Raw genomic sequence first — 26,007 nt, forward strand, 5'->3', positions numbered from 1 at the left:
ATGAAGAGACAAAGGCATAAGCATAACCCTAACCCTAACCTAGACAGACTTAGCGACTTGTCTGATTGTCTTCTACTTCACATACTCTCTTTTCTAGACACCAAACTTGCAGTCCAAACATGCATATTGTCCCCAAGATGGAACAATCTCTGGAAACATCTTTCCTCCCTTAAATTAAGTTCCAGACACTTTCCAAAAAATCTCAAGGGTTTTACAAAATTTGTTTCTCACGTTTTGTCTCTTCGCAATGACACTACCTCACTGCTAGCCCTCGATTTACACCGTTCAGGTACAATGGAGCCTCGCCTACTCAAAAGAATTTTGAAATATGCTTTCTCACATAATGTCCAACAATTACAAGTTAATGTCAAATGTTTTAGTCCACAATTTCCCCCTTCCATCTTTTCGTGTGACACATTAACCACTCTTAAACTCACAATTGACTATTATTCTCATCAAAATTTATTTCCTAATTCTCTGAATTTACCACAAATAACCAACTTGTCTCTACATCGTTTTATCTTTTGTGTCGGCGATGATGGTAGTGTCAATCCCTTTTCGACATTAAACAAATTGAATAGTTTGGTCATTACCGGTTGTATAGTTCGTGATTATTTAAACCTCTGCATAGTGAATGCCACACTAGCCAATTTAACAATACAAACTGTTGGTGATTTCCTAAATAATGGAATCACTTTAGAACCAAAAGTTGTAACTCTTCATGAGAATCATTCATATACATTGGAACATTATTACTTATTGATAGATAATGAAGCATTACATTGATTCAAGTGTATATGGTTGTAACATTTGGCAAAAGGGTGCCTAATGAACCATAGCATTGATTCAAGTGTATATGATCATAACCTTTGGCAAAGGGGTGCTTAATGAATCATAGCATTGATTCAAGTCAAAGGGGTGTCTTCTCTCATGTGAAGAGTCATATAATGCACTATAAATGTTTGGCATTTGGGCATTTGTTGAAGAGAGAAAGAACAACAACACACAATTTTGGACAGAATTTTGTTACATTAACAACATAATTCTCCATCATTCTCTTACTCTAAATCATCCATCAATTCTCTAATGCATGAGTGAATTGCTGGAACCATAAATCTGTAAAATACTGTTAGGAGATACGCTTGGTGTGGTTGTGCAATACACGTCAAGGAACTCATAGTATCCTGAAGGGGATTCGCCGGTCATTCCTTATTGCATCCAATATACAGTTATTGGTGGGGGCGAATCGAACCTAAAGGTTAGTATGGCAACCCCATACGCTTTGAGTTTACATGCATAACTATCAAACTTTTGGTTTCAAGTGCAGCAGCCTCTTCCCAACAATCAAGATATACAACAATCTTTGGAATTTATGTGCACACTTCATCGTATTCATCTTCATCATCTTCTTGGTCAAGTTATTGCAGCAGACCCCCAACACAAGTTCCAACAATCTTTAGGTTCGATTCGTGATTTACTTGTGATTAATGGCTGCAATTTTAGAAAAGATGAAAGCTTACATTTTCATCCATGACTACGGTGAACGGTAAACAAATTCCTTTTATGAATATATGTTGTGGAAATTTATGGATAAATATTTCATATGTGATGTGTTTATGTTAAATTTACATGTGATTGTAGATAATATATGCATGATAAATTTTGATATGTATGAAATTTATCGTTTGAAATCTGTTTGATGTTAATTTGAACATGAGATAATGTGCATATAAGTGATTACCTATTATGAAATATTTGGTGTTCTAAATGCATGTGTATAGTATCTAAGTAAATATGAATATGTTAGATTTAACATGTGGTGACATATATATGCATGATTTAGAAATTGTTCAAGTATATGAATTTTGATGAGTATAGTAATATGTTAAGAATGTTTAAACACTATTTTATTTATAAACGTAGTGTAGATAAATTGTCAAAATATCAAGTGGTTGCTTTAATGATATTATTTACTTTGTGTAAGAAATTGTTATCATTAATATTGTGTTGATATTATATGTACATGATATTATGAAAAGTAATTGTTAATTTCTTGTTTATCATGACATTAAAATAATTTGGGTATGTTTTGAATTATTGTTAGTTGATATATGTTCATGGAAGAAAGTCATAGAAAATACTAATGATTTTGGTTCATTGTTTATTCTTCTATGTCATTGTTTATTGAAATTTAGTATTGAACATATTTAAACATAAACTTAAATTTAACACAATGAATTTATGATATATGTATTAGTTATATGATAACTAAAATCAAAATGTTTGTGTTATATTTAATTTTATGTGGAGTATATAACTTGCATGTTTAATCTCATCTTATGAAGTTTGGTTATGACATTCTTTTATGATCAAGTTTTATTTTGCTATGTATGTTTAATGCATTCAATGTATGATATATCTTGGCTAGATATAAAAGAAAAGTTGAAGTTCAAATTGAAATGCATGTTAAATATTGTTATAACAAAGGTGTAATGACATAAAAGTTTGTGTATTATTACAATATACTCAATTGACAAAAGTGTCATGGTTTGATGATAGTTGGTGAATACTATCAAGAGTATATAAGTTGATCCATAGACATAGCTATGAGAATACAAAATCTATGTGAAGAATTGAATATTCAAAGTTTATAAAAGTTAAAAGAAAATCTTGCAATTATTTGACGAAATGATTGACAAGGAATGATGTCTTTGGAAATGATGTTGAATACATTGAAGACATTATTAGGGATGTGGTACAAACCCAAATCTAATTGATTACCTATAGTGGAAACTCAACCCACACTTGAGTAGCATCAAGTCTTGGGTTCAATGGTGAAAGTACACTATTAGAGTAATTGAAGTACTTGACGATAGATAACATCCCAAGGGGTAAAAGTACTTGGACCATAAGAAGAAAAAGGGTATGATGAGATTTTTCTCTTAATGGACATATAGCATATATTTGCTGGAATGCATACTTATGGGGCATTTCCGATATAGTCTACCTATGTGAGAATGAAGTTTGGACGCTTCACGGAGTTCAAGGGTTTGACTCTTAAATTCTCATGAAAAGGGATATATGACACAAGGCCTTCTTAATGTGTCATCTTACAAGTCTCTTTATCAATGGTACCGAGATTCTATGTGTAAGTTATGCACACTTGTTCTAATGAATAGTTGGTTCAAAGCTTGCCTACCATACTATTTGGGAATGAGCGAAAACTTAACTTACTAAGTAATGGTTCAAATCGCGAGATACCATTATCTGAAGGCATGGAATTTCTGGATTTATGTGATTTAGTATTTTGAAAATGGTGGGGGATTGTTGGTGATTTCCAAAATAATGGAATCACTTTAGAACCAAAAGTTGTAACTCTTCATGAGAATCATTCATATACATTGGAACATTATTATTTATTGATAGATAATGAAGCATTACATTGACTCAAGTGTATATGGTTGTAACATTTGGCAAAAGGGTGCCTAATGAACCATAGCATTGATTCAAGTGTATATGATCATAACCTTTGGCAAAGGGGTGCTTAATGAATCATAACATTGATTCAAGTCAAATGGGGTGTCTTCTCTCATGTGAAGAGTTATATAATGCACTATAAATGTTTGGCATTTGGGCATTAGTTGAAGAGAGAAAGAACAACAACACACAATTTTGGACAGAATTTTGTTACATTAACAACATAATTCTCCATCATTCTCTTACTCTAAATCATCCATCAATTCTCTAATGCATGAGTGAATTGCTGGAACCATAAATCTGTAAAATACTGTTAGGAGATACGCTTGGTGTTGTTGTGCAATACACGTCAAGGAACTCATAGTATCCTGAAGGGGATTCGCCGGTCATTCCTTATTGCATCCAATATACAGTTATTGGTGGGGGCGAATCGAACCTAAAGGTTAGTATGGCAACCCCATACGCTTTGAGTTTACATGCATAACTATCAAACTTTTCAGGTTTCAAGTGCAGCAGCCTCTTCCCAACAATCAAGATATACAACAATCTTTGTAATTTATGTGCACACTTCATCGTATTCATCTTCATCATCTTCTTGGTCAAGTTATTGCAGCAGACCCCCAACACAAGTTCCAACACAAACTGGCTTTTCCAAGTCTGAGATGAAATTTCAGTTATCCACTCCAAATATCTGTACCTTCGTTTATCGCGGGCATGGTCCTTTACAGAAACTTTGTGCGAGTAATATAAATCTCTCTTCTATCGAACATGTAAATCTTAATGTAGAAATGTCAGTAACTTACATAGAGTCTCCTTTGTTTCTACTCAACTGGCTGGTTGAGATTGCAAATATCAAATCATTGTCAGTAACTTCAACAACTCTTAAGGTAATTTAGCGAATATTTGTTGAGAAAATTTAGCAATTTTAACTCTTTATTACAACATTTTTTTTTCCATACATGCTGATTTAGGGTCTTCTGTCACATTGATTAGGTTCTCTCCTTAGTTCCTAATTTATTGAAGGTTGAGTTCCCTACCTTGTATAACTTGAAGTCACTTAAAGTAGAAGTAGAAGCTTCATCCATAGCTAAAGGATTAGTGGAATTTTTGCTTCAAAATGCACCATTAGCAAAGGTTGACATCTTACCTCATTAAGGTAAATATCCTTACAACTTGTAAAACACAAATTTTCTGGTTTGATTTTTGCCTTCTTTTATTTTTCATTTCCCTTGGCCCCCATTTACATGTTTGATAGAATGTTGATTATATGGTCTAACTCATTTGAATTTTTTCCTTACACATGCTTGATAAAATGTTAAGTTGATGAGTTTTGGAATCGTCTCATTAATTTTTTTGTTCTTATTTTCATATTGATAGGTATCAGCTTTTGTATTATTGTCTGATAAAATGAAAATGGCCTACTTGTGTGGATACATATATGGTCCGCAAATGGAATTGGAGGTACCTTTGTGAGGAGGAAGCGGTTTGGCATCCCTTACTTGTGCTTAGGTATGGGAATTCCTTTGGTAATTGGGTCACTACAAGTCAGTGCAGAAATAATTCAAACGTCTTACTTTGGTGGAGAGATTTGAAGCTTTTAGACTGCTGCATACCCGATTGTGAGGATTGGTTTGTTAATTCGATTCGTTGTCGGATAGGAGATGTGAATGACACTTGCTTCTGGCTTATATATACATGGAAGTGGAAGTATGAGGAAAAAGGGTTGGTAGTTATTTCCTAAACAAAACACTTTATATGCAAAGCAAATTACATACAAATTTTCAACCTATAAACTACGGACACCTCTATGATTCGGCGTGTCACAGAGTCCGACATGTATCGGTGTTCGACACTCATACGATGCTTGTATGATACGTGTCAGACAACCTCATACCGGAGTCCCAAAGATTTGTCCTTTTTACTTCGTTTCGACACTTCTTGGATCGGTGTCCGACACGTGTATGACACTCATTCAACATGTGTCCGACAACTCGGATAGATGTCCAAATTATTTTTCTTACCTTAGATACACCTTGGACACATATGAGAAATATCTACACCAATAAAGATTTGTGGAAGCAATGTTGATCAATGAAGGGGTTAAAGACTTTAAATTTGTTAATGTTTTAATTTTGTGTTAGTAGATGGATAAAAAAAACGACAAATACTATCCTATTTGATTTTAGAACTTTTTAAAGAAATAAATTGCTCTAAATTATGCACATTTATATATTCTTATTCTTGATTTAGATCATTTTTTCGTCCCTATAAATTTTTGAACATGGAGGTTTAGTCCCTGGTAAATTAAAAATTGTTTAATTATGCTTCAACTTTAAAATTTTAGAATAATTTTTTAAAGACTTATTGAAATCATTATAAAAAGTTCATTTGAAAAAATTAACTAAAAATTTGAATAGTTCTCATAAACAATCTCACAAGTGCTTACATTAGTACATAAGTTCAAATGAGTCAATTAAAATCAACTTAGATATAAATTGATTTTAATAGTTCTCATAAACTCATGTTAATTTAAAAAGATGGATAAGATAGACTATAACTGAAAACGCATCCAAACTAAGGCCCATGCTAATCCATGCAATCATCTATAAACTTAAACATTTTTTAACTAACTATTTCACACTTAGTTTTCACTTTTATAACTAACACACTTTCATACACCCAACAATATTCTCTCTCTCTCTCTCTCTCTCTCTCTCTCTCTCTCTCTCTCTGTCTCTCTCTAATACCTCCGCCATGTCTCATCCTCTGCCACCTCGTGTGGAACCCAAAATATGGCAGATATGCGCCGGCCCCGACGTCAAAATTCCAAAGATTCACTCTAAAGTTTACTACTTCCCACGAGGTCATCTGGAACATGCATGTTCTTCCCCTACTGCTGCCACAAGAACCATTCTTGATCGTTACCGTCCATCCATTCCATGCATCGTCTCTTCCGTTGATCTCTTTGTTGATCCTCACACCGACGAGGTCTTTGCCAAACTGCTCCTGACTCCCGTAACTGACCAAGAACCCCCTCCTCCTGTAGTTCCCGGCCAAGAAGACGATGATGGAGACAATCTTGTTTCCTATGTCAAGACTCTCACACAATCTGTGCAAGAGTATTATGTGTACCTATCGAATGCTCTAACTCGATCTTTCCCAAGCTTGATTTGGACGAGTCTCAGAGCATCACTGTCACCGACCTTAAAAGCCGAGAATGGGGGTACACATATACCTATGCAAATCTCAGTAGATTACATACTGGCTGGTTAAATTTTGTACGAGAGAAGAAACTCGTCGCCAACGATTCTGTTGTTTTCATCAAAAACTCTGCCGGAAAGATATCTGTCGGAATTCGCAGGAACACCAAGTTCACTACAGATGAAGCGGATGAAGGAGGCGAGAATTTAACTGATGAGATTAAGGTTTTGGATGCAGTGGAATTGGCGGAGAAGAACACAGCATTTGATGTTGTGTATTATCCGACAGCTATTGGTTGGCGTGATTTTGTGGTGGATGCTAAGACTGTTGACGATGCCATGAAGATTGGTTGGAAATCTGGAATGAGAGTGAAACTTCCTTTGAAGAAATATGAATCTTCAAGTTCAAAGATGACAATTTCTCAGCTTAAGGGGACAATCTCTTTTGTCTTTAATGATTCTTCTAATGTCCCTAATTGGCGCGTGCTTGAGGTACATATGCTTTCTTAATTTGGTCTGATTATATTTCAATTGTTTATAGTTGAATCCATGATAAGATTATTTGATTGATATATATGAGTGTTGTTGAAGTTAATACATGAAACTATAATTAGATGATACTTGATGATACAGAAAAATGTAACAGAATCAGATTACACTTGAAATATTATTAATTCCCATTGTTCTTGCACTTGATAGATATCTCAAGACACTTAATGTTTACTTTATGTAATCAGATTGTTTTTATACGAAACTGCCAGTGATATTCACTAAAAATAGTTATGAAGTTTAAGAACCTTCTAAGCCTTTCTCATTGTAAATACTCCTAATGCTAAGTAGAAACTTTTGATGTCTAAATACATATATACTATATATATTTTATCAAATATTTCAAATTATTGATATTGATTCTTACTGTTTTTTATCTTTTTATCATAGGTTAACTGGGATGGCCTTGATTTCCCGCAGAATCCAAATCTAGTCAATCCTTGGCAGGTTGAAGTTTACAACATACCTGCACCTTTGACTTCCTCCTCCACCGTCAACTCCGCCTCAAGAAAAACTCCTAGACTTGCTGAGAGTTCATCCCCCCAACAAACCTTGGCAGGGTCGAGTGGTACTTTGCCTGACACATAGCCAAACCTTGGCAGTCTTAACGGTGCTGACTCTTTGCTTCATAACCATAATAGGTCCAATGAGCCAAGCACCAAGTGAGATATCTTTATTGGCATATCTGTGCAATATTGGTATGCAGTCACAATTAGGAACTCAGTGAAAATTAGTTTAATTTCTGTAAAATTTGTGTCTGACTTCATTGTTTTTACTTACAAGCATTATTTTTCTTTTCAAATTTTAGAGTGAGTATACTGATGCAGTTCTGTTGTGTAGATACACATGAAAAGTGTTCCATGTCTGCATGCGTGTACATCCATACGAGATTACTTGTTAGATCAATAATTCTGTTGCACTCCCTTTGTTTGTTATTTCAGTTTGCATGGGTTGGTTTTCATCACTTAAGTCTTTACTTTCAGCTTGTATATATATGTTTTTCTTTTCTTGAATCTTCATTCTGTTATATTACTCATATCAGTCAATAAAATAGAAATTTCATATGACCACTTTTTGAACAATCAACATAACTATAGATTTATATCTCATATCTCAGAAACATCAAATGAAAGCAATCCAAACAGTTTCATCCTGTTTCATATGTTACCAGCTTGTGCCTTCCACTCAAATACAAATGAGTTTAGAAACTTGGTTTGAACTTGAAATTTAAATCATTGTTGCGAATTTAGTGAATGAATTGAATGCTTAGTGTATGCATATGGTACTGAAATTTCTGATTGTATCTAGCTTCTCAAAATCATCAGAAGAGAGTTTGATGTGAACTCAGAAAGTAGATCTACTAAATCTTAACCCTGCAAGCGAAGAGGATATTTTCAAATTTTGAGCCTGTAATCCCCATGTAATAAGACAAGTAGAATATTTTTGCGCCAAGCTCGCTTTCATGTAAACTTTTACAAGTACATGAAACAAAAATTAGATTCATTGTTTCTCTAACAATCATGCTTTTAGTGATTGGTGGAAAATGATTGCTAGTTAGTTATTTAGAAGTTAACTAATCAGTCAACGTCACAACGAGGAACATAGAAATGTATTATTCATTAGCGTTTTCTAATATTCAAACTAGTTATCTAGAAATACATATGATAAACAAGAGCTCAAAACTACAAAACTCCAATGTAGATCCTTGGCTTTGAACGATGACGACCAAGGACCGTTGCCATTGCACCTTAAGAGCAGAAACTTTTAGAACTTTGAATAAATACTGCTTGTCAGAGAAATGGGAAGGAAACAAGGCATTTGTATGAAAAATTTATGATTATTATTCTAATGTTGAATAATGTGTATGCTAATCCGTTTATATTGATTGCACTATACATAACAAGCCTGATAAATGGGCCGAATACGATTACAAGAAAGTACATACCTAAATTGACGTAGAATTCAGATTCCAGTTTTGCAACAGAAGTAGAAAAGAATTTTTATAAATTTACAAACAATTCATGATACTATTCAACATGCATGTTCCTACAAGAATATAAATAAACAGTATGATCATAGTCCTTCTAGGAGGTACCAATTTTTCTCAGTTAGGTTCCTCTGTTAGTATTTGTAGTGTGACAAAGACCTAAATATATAAAAACTTTGACAAAGACAATGACTAGTTTGAAATATTAATAGACTCGGTGACTAAGTGACTTAAAAGTTCAATTTGGTGTTTTACTTAACTTTTTTATTGAATTCATGACTAACTTGAACTTGGAGTATCTGCACATACCACACTCACACTTGCTATACTTCTGGCTGGACTCTCGTTCGTCAACAGCAAGAAATTCGGCAGGCAGATTTTCGTCTATGAAGGTTTGTGAAACTTTGATATAGAACTAGTTGATACATGGTTCATTTAGATGGTTCATGAAATTATGATATCAACTGTGTTATTCTAAAATTAGGAGACCACGTAATTTACTGTTAAATGTACTACTTTTTGGTTTTTTCATTTGCTCAATTGTGACTGAGTTGCTATGAGTGGTTTTGGACTTTCGGTTTGAAATTTGAATATGATTCATGGCGCATGGTATAATGATTTAGGCAGGCACACTTCTTTGAAAATAAGGTGTGCACAATTGTGAAAAAGGAATGACTCATCATGCACAACTTTGATATCAGATAAATAAGATGCTAGTACTAAGGCAAAACAAGGTTAAGTGGCCATCATTTAATTGGTTTCTAATAGCTTGGTTAAAGGCCAAGAAACCCATCATTCTGAAACTCACATATTCTTATTTTTTGTAATGTGAAGTGAACACAGATAATATAGTTTAGACCAAACCTTTAGGATTAGTATAATATAATTTAGACCAAACCTTTAGGATTAGTACTGAGACTAATCCAAGGGAATTCACCCTGATCTTGTACCAAGCTGAATTGCAGTTTGCAGTCTGCACTTGACTCAATAAAGGGGTCGGCATCCAGTATATCTTTTGTTCTGTGTACATCTTTGAAAATAAACATATATAGTGTCTGCATAATGCAATCTGCAGTCTATATAGATGGATGCAATGTAGTATCATTTAATCCGTTCTAATCTCATGGATACTTGTACTACTAAGACCTTATATAGATGTACATAATGATTTTGAAGGATGATGGACTGGTTCATGAAATGTCATTCTAACATTCTTTGATGTTACTGCTTGTTATGCATTCTTTACTGCATCTTGTTTATATCCTGATCTTTACTGTTTCATATTTAATCCAATCTCATTCATTTTCTGACTCTTATAATAAGCTTTTCTTTTCTAAATTACTTTTAGAAGTGTGCATCTTCAACCAAATTTAGTATACCAAATTATCCAACTTCTCTTTTCATGAAATTTAATGTTAAAAACATGGACTTGTAACTTGCCACCAAAGTTAGTATCTTCATTCTTTGTTTATTGTTTGCTTCAATAATTATAAGCTTTGTAACTGAAATTCATGTATGAATGTTTACTTTGGTTTTTCTTGTGTTCAGGTACTTAAAGGCTGGCAGATATTAATGAAACTAGACTGATGAAACAAACTTTACAATATTTGGTCTAGCATATGATGCACATAACTGATATCTAGTCTGTAGTATACTTTCAAATTTCATGGTTTCTATTTGGACATATTCCACCTTAGGATAATAGTTATAAGACTTCCAGATTAATTTTTGTATGAAGTTATGATTATGTTTTTTTATCTGTGGTTAACAGATTATTTTCTTACTTTACCATATTGAAGTAGCGAAAAATAGGATAGGAACGTGAATTGGTTTATGTACATGAGTATGATGAAATCTTAGTTTGACTACATATACATTCTTAATAAATCATTCCTATTACCTTTAAAGTTAACCTTAATTTAAGCTTCTAAGAAGTTATTAGAATCCTTGTACAAGTGATTCAATGTCTTGATATATACCAATATCAATTAGCCTTCACTTTTTGGTGACCGTTTGTGGAACCTCTTAGCAAATCAATCTTCTGAACTGAAATAATCATTTAACTCAGAAAAAATCAAGATCAATACTCCGAGCAAAACAATGGTTTGAATGATTTGATTTGGAAGGAAATTGTAACACCCCGATTTTTAAGACACGTATCATTTTTTTAAACTATTAACTCGCAAGTATAAACATTCAATGACGTTGTTTTCATGTAAAATCGCGTATAGTTATTTTCAAAAGAAACCGTGAACATTCAACGAATTGAATTAAAGGGAGCTTCAAAGGTGCTGATAAATTTAAGTTTACTCGTACACTTCTTTTCTAAATGAGGTGAATAAATACTTCCTACATGCAACCTTGCAGATATATTCAATCTCTAAGAATGTGGCATCTTATATTTTCATGAACAAGTATGAATTAAGTTCTTCATGTAGTTCTAAATTAGTTATATATCTTCTGATAAATGGCCAAAGACTGTGTTTGTGTATCTTAAAAACACGTTTTGAATATCCTATTAAGCGCCAAACTAGAATTTTCTTGGCTTATGGATCTCATTCCAAGTCTATATATAACTGGCTAGAATATGATGTACAATTGGAATGGTTCACCAAATTCATAATTGTTAGTGCAGGTCAATATTGCACAGACATGCCACGGCAACGAAGATGTCTCATTTCGTGTATGGTTTAATGGTCTTGAAGTTTCTGAGATATGAGATGACTACTATTTTCAAGAATTTCCTCTTTCTCGATGATACAAATTTAGAGTTATTGTTGATTGTTCATAAAATGGTAATATAAAATTTCTTTTTCATTGACTGCTATGAGTAATATAACAGAAAGAAGATTCAAGAAATAAAAACAAAGGTCTTATTGTACACGTACGCACACAACACTTTTCATTTGTATCTACACAACAGAATTGCTTCAAGTATACTCAATCTAAATTTTGAAAATAAAAATACTACTTGTAAGAAAAAAACAATGATGTCAGAAACATTTTTACAGAAATTAAATTTTTGCCAGATGGGAGCTATTTACTGTCTTGAAAAATTAATTTTCACAGTTCCTAATTGTGACTGCAGACCAATATTGTACCGATATACCAATGAAGATACCTCACTTGTTGCTTGGTTCATTGAGGCAACAAGTCAGCCGATTTAGGACTGCCAGTGTATAGCTGTGTCAGACAAAGTACCACTCAGCCCTGCCATTCTACTTTTCCTGATGAAACCATCACCCTTGTCATTCAAAACTTTTGCAGGTATGTTGCAAGCTTCAAGCTGCCAAGGATTGACTATGTTTGTATTTTGCAAGATTTTAGGTCCATCCCAGTTAACCTATGATAAAAAATGGTAAGAATCAATATCAATCATTTGAAATATTTGATAGCTTAGTTTATATATGTATTTACACATCAAAAGTTTCTTACCAATTGATAACATGAGTAAAAATCAAGATCCTACTTAGCAACAGGAGTGTTTACAATGAGAAATGCTTAGAAGGTTCTTAAACTTCATTACTATTTCTTAAAGAATATCACTATTGAAGCAATCGATTAAGTCTATAATAACAAGCAATCGTATCTAAAATGTAATCTGATTACATAAAGTTTACATTAAGTGTCATGAGATGTCTATCAAGTGAATTAATAATGTTGGAGATGGAGACTCTAATGATTTTCTGTCTCAATTTTAGAATTGCATTTGGAACTTATCCTATATGGCACAAAGCTAGCTTACATTCCAAACAGAAGAATCTACTATGTCTCCAAATTTTATATATCTATTTCATCTAATTATTGTTTCAACATCTAAATGAATCATGTATCCACTTTAACACAATTATCAAACAAATCATAAAATTATGGATTCAAGTTTAATAAAACTATAAACTTGATAACAATATTCAATTAAAATAAGAAAGCATATGCACCTCAAGAATGCGCCAATTAGGGACATTAGAAGAATAATTAAAGACAGTATAGATTGTTCCCTTAGGCTGATAATATGTCTTTGAATTTGAAGATTCATCTTTCTTCAACGTAAGTTTGACTCTCATTCCAGATTCCCTACCAATCTTCATGGCATCATCTACAACCTTAGCATCCATCACAAAATCACACCAATTCCTAGCTGTCGGATAATACACAACTTCAAACTCCATGTTCTTGTCCGCTAATTCAACTGTATTCAAAACCGCACTCTCAGTTAAATTCCGGCCTCTTTCACCCGCTTCAGCTGCAGGAAGTTAGTGTTCCTGCGAATTCCAACTAATATCTTTCCAGCAGAGTTTTTCCTGAAAACAACAGAATCTTTGGCTACGAGTTTCTTCTCTTTCCGAAAGTGAGACCAGCCAGTACGTAGTCTACTGTTTTTCACGTAGGTGCAACCCCATTCTTGGCTTTTAAGGTCGGTGACAGTGATGTTTTGAGTCTTCTCCATGTCAAGATTTGGAAAGATCAAGTCAGCGCATTCATGAGGTATCTTCAATACAGATTTAGTATCAGTTATTGTGAGAGTTTTGACATAGGAAACAAGATGGTTTCCATCTTCGTCTTCTTGGCCGGGAACAACAGTAGGAGGAGGAGGTTCTTGGCCAGTTACCGGAGTGAGGAGCAGTTTGGCGAAAACCTCGTCAGTGAGAGCATCAACAAAGAGATTAACGGCTGAAATGATGCATGGAAAGGATGGACGGTAACGATCATAAAGAAACTGGGAGATTGTGACACCATTAGGGGAACGACATGCATGTTCCAAATGACCTTGCGGGAAGTATTAAACTTTAGAGTGAATCTTTGGAATCTTGGCATCGGGGCCTGCACATATCTGCCATATTTTAGGGTGGACACGGCCTGGCTCAGGCAGAGGCATGGCAAAGCAATTGCAAAGAATAGAAGAAATTTTTTTTGTTAAGGAGATATATATATATATATATATATATATATATATATATATATATATATATATATATATATATATATATGGGATTTGCTAGAACACCCACTAGTTTTTATGTGGGAGTGTTTTAGCAAGCTATATCTTAAGGTGCATTTAACTACTTTTTAGTTATAACTTGCCTAAAAAGTAAGTGGGTGTATCCTAGCAAATGCCTATAAGAGTTGCTAACATACACCCACTTATATAACTTGCCTAAAATTAGTTATAACTTATTTTTTAGCATCATTCACCTTAATTAAGGTGTATTTAACAACTTTTTAGTTATATCTTTGGTAAAACACACCTTAATAAAAACTAGTGGGTGTATCCTAGCAAACCCATATATATATATATATATATATATATATATATATATATATATATATATATATGTATATATATATATATATATATATATATATATATATATATATATGTATATATGTAGATATATATATATATATGTATATATGTATATATACATATATATATATATATGTATATATGTATATATACATATATATATAGATATATATATATATATATATATATATATATATATATATATATATATATATATATATATATATATATATATATAGAGGATGTTTACTATGAGAATGCCTATCTTATATGAGAATGATGAGAATGATCATAAACCATTAGATCAAAAATAAATGGGTGAGATTAAAAGGTCACATATTTACGTCAATTTATTATATCAATTCTCATAAACTCATTTCCTTTTTCATCTTCTTCTCCCCACAATCATAGCTAAAAGAAATTAAATTAATACTCCAATTTCCTTATTCTATCAATTCTCCATAACTCTGGTCATCTCCACAATTTCATTTGTTCACTCACCATGTTCATCAACCTGGAACTAAAGATAACGATATTATTAGAAACCAACATAAAGATATTATGATTGGATATAATAGAAATAAAAAAAAGTTTTTGAGAAGGTTAATGCCTAATGGGTTGTTTTTCGAAAACCCAGACTCAGATATTTATGAAAAATGATTGTAGATATTTTGGGTTTATGAGAATTAAAAAAGGTAAGTAAATGAGTTTATGAGAATTGATATAATAAAGAGAGGTATATGTGTTTTAAAATGTGATTATAGAATCTCAATCATTTATTTTTGATCTAGTGGTTGAGAATCATTCTCATCATTCTCGTATAAAATAGGCATTCTCATAGTAAACATCCTCTATATATATATATGAGAAATGCTAGCGTCACATCCACTAACACTCTCTTTTAACACATCAAATAAGAATGGGACATGTGTCACATTTTTTTATTTCAATTAACCTACAACCTGTTCAACCTGTTTCTAAACATTTTGATTTTTTTTTAATAATTTAATTTAAAAGAAGAAAAAGAAGAGAGAGAAGAGGTAGTGAGATACAGGTCTTCTTCAATTTGGTGTACGACGGTGGGAAGAGGATAATCACGTACATGGCAATAGAGAGAAGGATAATCACGTACATAAGAAAGGATAATCACAGAAGATTTAAATGGCAATAGAGAAATAAACTAACTAGTAAAGGGTGAAAATAAGTGAGAACAGGAACTGTACATACCTTTAGAGAAAATAGGTTTAGTCAATTTTGTGAAAGCAACCAGTTTTTTTACAGAGGAGAACATGAAAAGAACGTGTTTTGGGGGAGATTGAGCAAAGGAGATGAAAAGTTAAAACCTAATTTAATAATTAAAAATAAAATAAATGATTTTCAACACTAAATGGTTTAACAGGTTTCAGGTTAATTGAAATAAAAAAGTGTGACATATGTCCCATTTTTAATTGGTGTGTTAAAAGAGAGTGTTAGTGGGTGTGACCCTAGCATTTCTATATCTATATATATATATATATATATATATATATATATATATATATATATATATATATATATATAGGGATAGGATCAAATGACACCAAGGTGTCAAATTAAATTTGACACCAAATCCTAGCCATTAATATAGTTTTAATCTAACGGCCATCAATTCATTAAGTCCTCACATGTATCAAATAACATATCTTTTAAGTTTAGAAATAATTTATTCTTTCTCCTCTTGGTTAATTGCTTTCCGAAAATTATCTATTCTAATTTTTTTTAAGGATTTAAACGAAAATTCTCTAATTCTAGATCCTTTGTTTTTTTTAACCAAATAAAAATTCCTTGTTTATCCCAGCAAAAAAGGTCTACATATTATAAATAGAAATCCACGACTCTCTAGTATAATACAAACCTTGAAGCCATTGATTTTTTTTCTTTCCAATTCCTATTTAACCACAAGTTGGTGCCAATCTTTCTCAAAATCTCTAATGCATAATGAATCAGTATACACTTCTTCAGCTCATGCTTGAAATTTGAACTTTTACGGTATATATGTGTGAAAGCTTCTCATGATACTTTTTTCTAATATGCCACAAAGATAAACTATGTTGAGTTAATTGGAGTAATGAAAGAGGTATGAAGCATGTGCAAGAGAGCTATAATAATAAGAGATATAGTATCCTTCAAAAAAGAAAAAATAAGAGATATAGAATCAAAGAATTTTTGGAAAGTAATTAACCAAGAGAAGAAATAATAAATTATTTCTAAAATTAAAAGGTATGTTATTTGATCAAACATGTGAAGCAGTTATAAAATGTTTGAGTTTAGTGTTTCATTTAATAGGCGACAAAATAGATGATTGGATGAGTTTGTATAGTAAATCATTTCCGAAGAAGTAATTTTAAATTTATAAATAATTGTGTATGATAAGCATATTTAAGTTGACTTATTTGAACTTTTTTAGTCACATAGCACTTGTATGTATTGTTGTTAAAATCCCGATTTAAATCTCAAAATCTACGATTTTGCAATTTTATTCACCTTCAACGACTCAAGAGGCAAAATCCTTGTAAAATTGCATCAAAATCACCTAAAATCGTGAAATACATGCATAATCACATGATTTTAAAGGACTTTGAAGGATTTTGTCCATTTTTTTGATACGTTTTAATTTTCACCCGGTTTGTCAAATGATCGGTTAGTACTCGTGACCAGTTCTATAAATACATAAAAGACCAAGTTTTTTATTCTTTCACACCACACTGCCTCATCACCGTACATCTAGTTCAAAATGAACTATACCTAACTAGATTGTCTATTGCTTTCAATCCATCTTCCTTTCCTTCAATCCATCATCGTATTTGTCAGGCATCTAAGATTTGCCTTTAAGTAGCAATAACATTATTTTTATTTTTTTGTGGTGGCTAGGATTTGAACCCCAGACCTTGCATGTTATGCATTGTCCTTACCAACTGAGTTAAGCTCACGAGGACAAGTTGTTTAGCATTATTATGACTACTAAAGAATATTTGAAATCTAAGCTTTGCGTTATTTATGTATAAGTATTTTGTGGACTTTAAATTTGAGTCACGATTATATGCAATTTATAACCTTTATTTAGCATTATTTTTGATTTGGTTGAATCCATCAAATTTGATTCGATTTTACGATTTTAGATTTTGCTCTTCTATATTGATTCTACAAAAGTAGTTGAGCGAAATCCTTCGATTTTAATTGCGATTTTACGATTTTCGATTTTGCTATTCTCACTCGGCCTGAAGCAAAATCTGACAACCATGTTTATCGAACAATCAAACGTTGGCTAACTTGCAACTATCTAGACTTCGTGAAAAAGTACCCCTATAAATTCGTATATTAAAAGTAACCGACAAATCATCATCCAAAACTGGAAATTAAGTCCATCTTAGACTTCATGAGGGAAATTAACTTACAATGAGGTTACAAAGAAGTTCTAGTATACGAGAGTCGATAAAAATGGTGAAAATCATAGAATACCTAATTTACTATCACATCATTAAATTAGATGTTCAAAATCATATATTAGTAAAGGAAATTAAAATGGAAGACCATAATTACACAATTAAAAATAAGGAAAATGCTAAAGAGTGGCCTTAAGGCATTGGTTAAGAGAATTAAAATAGAAATATTACATTAAGAAATGATGAAAACTAAAAAAATGATGAATTTGAATTTTTAAACATTTCTTATACACATTAAGTGGATCAAAAGTACACTAATTAATGTAAATTTCTTTTACAATTGAAATATTCAACCATAACACTAAAAATAAAGGACCAAAATTACAATTTTAACAAAATAAGTGGATCAAAAGTACAATTAAACCTATGTATTTTAAAAAAAAATTATAAAATGCATATATCCTTAAAGGAAAATGCTATTTCTATAGAAAAATAGCATCAAGAATTTTTCAAGACACAACTAACAAGTTTTAACTGCATGATTGATTTGTTCACTTCCTATTTTTCATCCACACCTCCTTGAATTGTGGCAAATAGTGCATTGTGATTGGTTGCTCTTTATTCTTGAAGAATTCTTGATGTTATTTTTCTAGAGATATAGCATTGCTCATCCTTAATAATAGATACATACATAGAGAGGAAATGAAGAAAGAAATGTAAGAACTAACAAACGAAATAGTAGAAACATCAATCTAAATAATGCTATCCATAATAGTTACAGATCTTACTTAAAGTTTTGCATATCTCAATATCAATCCCACAAATTTGGCATAAAGCCTAAAAAATATTATATAATTCTTCATATAACTTCTAATTGTATTTTCTTCTTCTTTCAAGCTGCTACTTATTCTTATTTCAAGCTTCACAATGAGAAGAAACACAATTTCGAAATATATACCATTAAACTCGTATCAGGATATATAAAGTGTCCCTTCGTAAAATAAGAACAATTTTAAGAGTATAGTTTTTTTTTTATGCACTTAGAGAAGTTAGATATTAGAGTGGTGGAAATACCATATTAGAGTGGTCATAGTACCATATTAGCGTGATTTTAGTACCATAATAGAATGATATAAATACCATGTTTGAGTGGTCTTAACACCATATTTGAAAGTGTATTTCTAGAACAAATCCTATTGTGTAGTTGGACTCCGATATAGTTGTAGCAGGGTAGTTTTATCCTGGGGTGTCGTGATTGATAGTCTACTTGCACAGTTTTAGGCAATGTCACGAAACGTCTTAAAGAGAGTGACCTAGTCTGCGACTCAGCCAAATAATCTCTTCAGTAACCAACAACTTTTTAACTAATTTTTTACTATTGTTCCAACAGTTCTCTCGTCCATTTTTCTGCTATTACATAACGTTCGGTACACGTGGAGGTGCCACATGCACGGTTAACTGCCACGTCATATGGTGTAACAATAAAAACAAAAGAAGGGGGTAATTGACTAACATTTGACGATTTCATTTGGGGTTTTTGAAATTTCCTAATATTGGGGGGTTTTTGACAAAAGTTACAAATTCAGAGGGCTTTTGCCTATTTACTAAAAATTTCTTTAAGAAAGAAACAATTTGGAAACTTAAAGCATGATGGCAAAAAAAAAAAAAAAATAGGTAATTTTATTTGGTGATAAAATCAAAGTAATATAAATATATGTTGTTTGTTCATTCCAACTCCATCGTGAAATCAACAATCTTGTTTCTTCAATCACTTCTTTGTTTCAACAATACAACACTTTGCTTCAGTGCCGTCGCAGTATTGCTTTTCTATTCTCTGTGATATAATCACAATGAAGAGACAAAGGCATAACCCTAACCCTAACCCTAACCAAGACAGACTTAGCGACTTGTCTGATTGTCTTCTACTTCACATACTCTCTTTTCTAGACACCAAACTTGCAGTCCAAACATGCATATTGTCCCCAAGATGGAACAATCTCTGGAAACATCTTTCCTCCCTTAAATTTAGTTCTATACACTTTCCAAAAAATCTCAAGGGTTTTACAAAATTTGTTTCTCACGTTTTGTCTCTTCGCAATGACACTACCTCACTGCTAGCCCTCGATTTACACCGTTCAGGTACAATGGACCCTCGCCTACTCAAAAGAATTTTGAAATATGCTTTCTCACACAATGTCCAACAATTACAAGTTAATGTCAAATGTTTTAGTCCACAATTTCCCCCTTCCTTCTTTTCGTGTAACACATTAACCACTCTTAAACTCACAATTGACTATTATTCTCATCAAAATTTATTTCCTAATTCTCTGAATTTACCACAAATAACCAACTTGTCTCTACATCGTTTTATCTTTTGTGTCGGCGATGATGGTAGTGTCAATCCCTTTTCGACATTAAACAAATTGAATAGTTTGGTCATTACCGGTTGTATAGTTCGTGATTATTTAAACCTCTGCATAGTGAATGCCACACTAGCCAATTTAACAATACAAACTGGCTTTTCCAAGTCTGAGATGAAATTTCAGTTATCCACTCCAAATCTCTGTACCTTCGTTTATCGCGGGCATGGTCCTTTACAGAAACTTTGTGCTAGTAATATAAATCTCTCTTCTATCGAACATGTAAATCTTAATGTAGAAATGTCGGTAACTTACATAGAGTCTCCTTTGTTTCTACTCAACTGGCTGGTTGAGCTTGCAAATATCAAATCATTGTCAGTCACTTCAACAACTCTTAAGGTAATTTAGCGAATATTTGTTTTGAGAAAATTTAGCAATTTTAACTTTTTTTTACAACATTTTTCTTTCCATACATGCTGATTTAAGGTCTTCTGTCACATTGATTAGGTTCTCTCCTTAGTTCCTAATTTATTGAAGGTTGAGTTCCCTACCTTGTATAACTTGAAGTCACTTAAAGTAGAAATGGGAGATTCATCCATACCTAAAGGATTAGTGGAATTTTTGCTTCAAAATGCACCATCAGCAAAGGTTGACATCTTACCTCATTAAGGTAAATATCCTTACAACTTGTAAAACACAAATTTTCTGGTTTGATTTTTGCCTTCTTTTATTTTTCATTTCCCTTGGCCCCCATTTACATGTTTGATAGAATGTTGATTATATGGTCTAACTCATTTGAATTTTTTCCTTACACATGCTGGATAAAATGTTAAGTTGATGAGTTTTGGAATCGTCTCATTAATTTTTTTGTTCTTATTTTCATATTGATTGGTATCAGCTTTTGTATTATTGTCTGATAAAATGAAAATGGCCTACTTGTGTGGATACATATATGGTACGCAAATGGAAATGGAGTTACCTTTGTGAGGAGGAAGCGGTTTGGCATCCCTTACTTGTGCTTAGGTATGGGAATTCCTTTGGTAATTGGGTCACTACAAGTCAGTGCAGAAATAGTTCAAACGTCTTACTTTGGTGGAGAGATTTGAAGCTTTTAGACTGCTGAGGATTGGTTTGTTAATTCGATTCGTTGTCGGATAGGAGATGTGAATGACACTTGCTTCTGGCTTCAAAGATGTGTAAGTGATTTCACTCTTAAAGATAAATTTCCTAGACTTTTCTCTATCTGTGTTGGCAAACTTTCATCGGTGGCTGAAATGGGTTGCTGGTATGGTGTTAATTGGAGGTGGCAGTGGAATTGGAGGAGGGATCTTTTCGTGTGGGAGGAAGGGTTATGTGAGGATTTGAGATCTATAGTGGCTTCCTTTGTTCCGTCGGTTGGAAGCAAGGACAAATGGGTGTGGAAAGACGATCCGGTGTGCTAATACTCTGTCTAAACAGCTTATAATATTTTGTTGTCTCGCTCTATGCAGGATCAGGTATTGGGTGAAACTCAAAAGGCGTTTCGTTTGCTTTATGGAAGTGTGCCGCTCCGTAAAAGATTCTGGTTTTTGGTTGGCGAGTGTTTCAACAGAAAATTGCAACTTTGGCTGGGCGTTGATAGTGTCAGAGCGGTCAGGTGTGTGGATCATTTTGTTAAACATGGATGCCTTTTTAAAGAGAAGCAATGGAGGAGATGGAAGCATTTGTTTTGGTTTTCAGTCTTGTGGTCTCTATGGTCTGCAAGGAATAATTCAATTTTTAATGGCATGGCAACAAATAGCAGTGTGGTTTTGTTGAAAACAATGTCCTTGCTTTCTGACTGGTTGTTAAACCCAATTTCTTGATTGAATTTTGTGTTATTGCTTAAACTTTTGCTTTACTGGGATTGAGCCCCTCGTACTCAGTTGAATAATATCTTTTTGTTTACCAAAAAAAATAAAAAATTGCACCAGAATCTAGACAAAGATGCAATGGTAAATGGTAGTACTTTGTGAAAATTTGTTATAACTTGAAAACGTCCGTTTAATGGTTTAGTTTCTTTCGCACAAGGAAATTATAAAACGAAACAAGAAAGAAAAAATAAATAGAATTGCATTACGAAAGCTTCTCCATGATGATTGCAGTGGATTTCTTCTTTGATGATTGACATGAATTTCTTCAAAATATTCTCAAGTGTTGATTTTGGTATTCGAAAAACATCTAAATGAAACATTACTAGAATCTGCAAGCTCTTATACTGTGTTATCCATTTCATATTATCAACAACAAGAACAAAAACGTTAACCCAACAACGCAGTCACGGGCAAGGCTATTGTTTCGCCACGTTCAAAGATTAATTGTCTCTTTTTCTAATTTCATTTTAAACTACCTTTATTTGCAATGGAAGGACGTTGCAAATTTTTCTTGAAATAATCGGTTAGTAGTGTTTTCACCTTGCAATATATTATGCTTCTGATACGATACTGTGTTATGAGGTTAGGAAAAAGAGTGGAAAGGCAGAAGGGACTAATTTTCTTTTTATCAAATAAATGTGCACGTCACAAGTTTATGATACAGCTATTTAAGAGGAGTAGCACTTAACAAAGCACATTGTGAGACTAAAATACATCCATTTTGCATGCTATCAATGTCACTAACAGAAAATCTCAAACTATCCATCATGCTTAGTAAAAGGTTTTGAAACAAGGCATTGATAGAGAATGCGACCAATATCATGTAGTTTCTTCTTTTCTTCGACATAAATAGTGTTATACATCTCATAAGATTTTTTTTTTTTGAAGGATACATCTCATAAGATGCAGTGTTGTTGATAATAAAGTTGACATCTTATTTTGCACAATAAATTTAGAATGAAATATATAATTGGCTAAGTGATGTATAGGAATCAGAATGAATAAATGGAAGATGTTCAATAAAGAAATATATGTGAAGCGTTGAGCTTGCAGGTAGACCAGATCGATGATCACGCCGGTATACTCGTGCCAAAGACTTGACAATATGAAAACCAAGCATTAAACAAGCTTCATAAAAAACACCTTTGGGATTACAGATTGTAAGTCATACATTGACCATTATATTTTTACTTGGATAACTTCCCCTCTGGTCTTATACTTCATTGATTTGCAAAAGTGGAAAGATAAGCTCTTATTTTCAAATACTTCTTAAAAGTCCCTTCATATTTATAGAAATGCTTTTGGGAATAATTAGTAGATCTGTGCAGCTACGCAGAAGTCAATTTATAACCAATATTCCAGCTTATATTTGCTTCATAATCATTACTATGCCGTCTTAATTGAAAGCCATACTGAGAAACTGATTGGTAATAAATTATATATACATGGAACTGGAAGTATGAGGAAAAAGGGTTGGTAGTTATTTCCTAAACAAAACACTATATATTACGTACAAATTTTCAACCTATAAACTACGGACACCTCTATGATTCGGCGTGTCACGGAGTCCGACACGTATCGGTGTTCGACACTCATATGATACTTGTATGATACGTGTCAGACAACCTCATACCGGAGTCCCAAAGATTTGTCCTTTTTACTTCGTTTTGACACTTCTTGGATCGGTGTCCGAGACGTGTATGACACTCATTCAACACGTGTCCTACAACTCGATAGATGTCCAAATTATTTTTCTTAGCTTAGATACACCTTGGACACATATGAGAAATATCTACACCAATAAAGATGTGTGGAAGCAATGTTGATCAATGAAGGGGTTAAAGACTTTAAATTTGCTAATGTTTTAAGTTTGTGTTAGTAGATGGATAAAAAAAAAAACGACAAATACTATCCTATTTGATTTTAGAACTTTTTAAAGAAATAAATTGCTCTAAATTATGCACATTTATATATTCTTATTCTTGATTTAGATCATTTTTTCGTCCCTATAAATTTTTGAACATGGAGGTTTAGTCACTGGTAAATTAAAAATTGTTTAATTATGCTTAAACTTTAAAATTTTAGAATAATTTTTTAAAGACTTATTGAAATCATTATAAAAAGTTCATTTGCAAAAAAAAAAAAATAACTAAAAATTTGAATAGTTCTCATAAACAATCTCACAAGTGCTTACATTAGTACATAAGTTCAAATGAGTCAATTAAAATCAACTTTGATATAAATTGATTTTAATAGTTCTCATAAACTCATGTTAATTTAAAAAGATGGATATGATAGACTATAACTGAAAACGCATCCAAACTAAGGCCCATGCTAATCCATGCAATCATCTATAAACTTAAACATTTTTTAACTAACTATTTCACACTTAGTTTTCACTTTTATAACTAACACACTTTCATACACCCAACAATATCTCTCTCTCTCTCTCTCTCTCTCTCTCTCTCTCTCTCTCTCTCTCTCTCTCTCTCTCTCTAATACCTCCGCCATGTCTCATCCTCTGCCACCTCGTGTGGAACCCAAAATATGGCAGATATGCGCCGGCCCCGACGTCAAGATTCCAAAGATTCACTCTAAAGTTTACTACTTCCCACGAGGTCATCTGGAACATGCATGTTCTTCCCCTACTGCTGCCACAAGAACCATTCTTGATCGTTACCGTCCATCCATTCCATGCATCGTCTCTTCCGTTGATCTCTTTGTTGATCCTCACACCGACGAGGTCTTTGCCAAACTGCTCCTGACTCCCGTAACTGACCAAGAACCCCCTCCTCCTGTAGTTCCCGCGGCCAAGAAGACGATGGTGGAGACAATCTTGTTTCCTATGTCAAGACTCTCACACAATCTGATTGTGCAAGAGTATTATGCGTACCTATCGAATGCTCTAACTTGATCTTTCCCAAGCTTGATTTGGACGAGTCTCAGAGCATCACTGTCACCGACCTTAAAAGCCGAGAATGGGGGTACACATATACCTATGCAAATCTCAGTAGATTACATACTGGCTGGTTAAATTTTGTACGAGAGAAGAAACTTGTCGCCAACGATTCTGTTGTTTTCATCAAAAACTCTGCCGGAAAGATATCTGTCGGAATTCGCAGGAACACCAAGTTCACTACAGATGAAGCGGATGAAGGAGGCGAGAATTTAACTGATGAGATTAAGGTTTTGGATGCAGTGGAATTGGCGGAGAAGAACACAGCATTTGATGTTGTGTATTATCCGACAGCTATTGGTTGGCGTGATTTTGTGGTGGATGCTAAGACTGTTGACGATGCCATGAAGATTGGTTGGAAATCTGGAATGAGAGTGAAACTTCCTTTGAAGAAATATGAATCTTCAAGTTCAAAGATGACAATTTCTCAGCTTAAGGGGACAATCTCTTTTGTCTTTAATGATTCTTCTAATGTCCCTAATTGGCGCAGGTACATATGCTTTCTTAATTTGGTCTGATTATATTTCAATTGTTTATAGTTGAATCCATGATAAGATTATTTGATTGATATATATGAGTGTTGTTGAAGTTAATTCATGAAACTATAATTAGATGATACTCTATGATACAGAAAAATGTAACAGAATCAGATTACACTTGAAATATTATTAATTCCCATTGTTCATGCACTTGATAGATATCTCATGACACTTAATGTTTACTTTATGTAATCAGATTGTTTTTATACAAAACTGCCAGTGATATTCACTAAAAATAGTTATGAAGTTTAAGAACCTTCTAAGCCTTTCTCGTTGTAAATACTCCTAATGCTAAGTAGAAACTTTTGATGTCAAAATAC

The 26,007-nt window shown here is 32.9% G+C and overlaps 2 protein-coding genes and 3 pseudogenes across 2 annotated transcripts; 4 read left to right on the forward strand and 1 right to left on the reverse strand.

Annotated features, from left to right (window-relative positions):
* On the forward strand, positions 1-4,632 carry LOC146922522 (putative F-box/FBD/LRR-repeat protein At4g13965). Its single transcript, XM_085711549.1, has 3 exons — positions 1-670; positions 4,108-4,364; positions 4,471-4,632. Exons 1-3 carry the CDS (start codon positions 1-3, stop codon positions 4,630-4,632), a joined length of 1,089 nt encoding a protein of 362 aa, XP_085567675.1.
* A 1,599-nt stretch (positions 4,633-6,231) lies between these two features.
* LOC146922523 (auxin response factor 17-like) lies at positions 6,232-7,898 on the forward strand (annotated as a pseudogene).
* Positions 7,899-12,376: 4,478 nt separating this feature from the next.
* On the reverse strand, positions 12,377-14,089 carry LOC146922524 (auxin response factor 17-like; annotated as a pseudogene).
* Positions 14,090-19,790: 5,701 nt separating this feature from the next.
* LOC146922525 (F-box/FBD/LRR-repeat protein At3g26920-like) lies at positions 19,791-21,904 on the forward strand. Its single transcript, XM_085710842.1, has 3 exons — positions 19,791-20,699; positions 20,808-20,970; positions 21,791-21,904. Exons 1-2 carry the CDS (start codon positions 19,791-19,793, stop codon positions 20,967-20,969), a joined length of 1,071 nt encoding a protein of 356 aa, XP_085566968.1. The 3' UTR covers position 20,970; positions 21,791-21,904.
* Positions 21,905-24,701: 2,797 nt separating this feature from the next.
* LOC146922526 (auxin response factor 17-like) lies at positions 24,702-25,666 on the forward strand (annotated as a pseudogene).
* Positions 25,667-26,007: the final 341 nt, after the last annotated feature.

This window comes from Medicago sativa, chromosome 5 (assembly GCF_051527215.1).
Source record: "Medicago sativa cultivar Bolivia chromosome 5, Bolivia_mono, whole genome shotgun sequence".
Lineage (NCBI taxonomy): Eukaryota > Viridiplantae > Streptophyta > Magnoliopsida > Fabales > Fabaceae > Medicago > Medicago sativa.

Excerpts from the sequence above, each read along its gene's own strand:
- LOC146922525 (XM_085710842.1), top strand. The coding sequence starts at position 19,791 with ATGAAGAGACAAAGGCATAACCCTAACCCTAACCCTAACCAAGACAGA. Across the intron at positions 20,700-20,807 it reads TCACTTCAACAACTCTTAAG|GTTCTCTCCTTAGTTCCTAA; the intron begins GTAATTTAGCGA and ends CACATTGATTAG.
- LOC146922522 (XM_085711549.1), top strand. The coding sequence starts at position 1 with ATGAAGAGACAAAGGCATAAGCATAACCCTAACCCTAACCTAGACAGA. Across the intron at positions 671-4,107 it reads TTTAACAATACAAACTGTTG|TTCCAACACAAACTGGCTTT; the intron begins GTGATTTCCTAA and ends CCCCAACACAAG. Across the intron at positions 4,365-4,470 it reads TAACTTCAACAACTCTTAAG|GTTCTCTCCTTAGTTCCTAA; the intron begins GTAATTTAGCGA and ends CACATTGATTAG.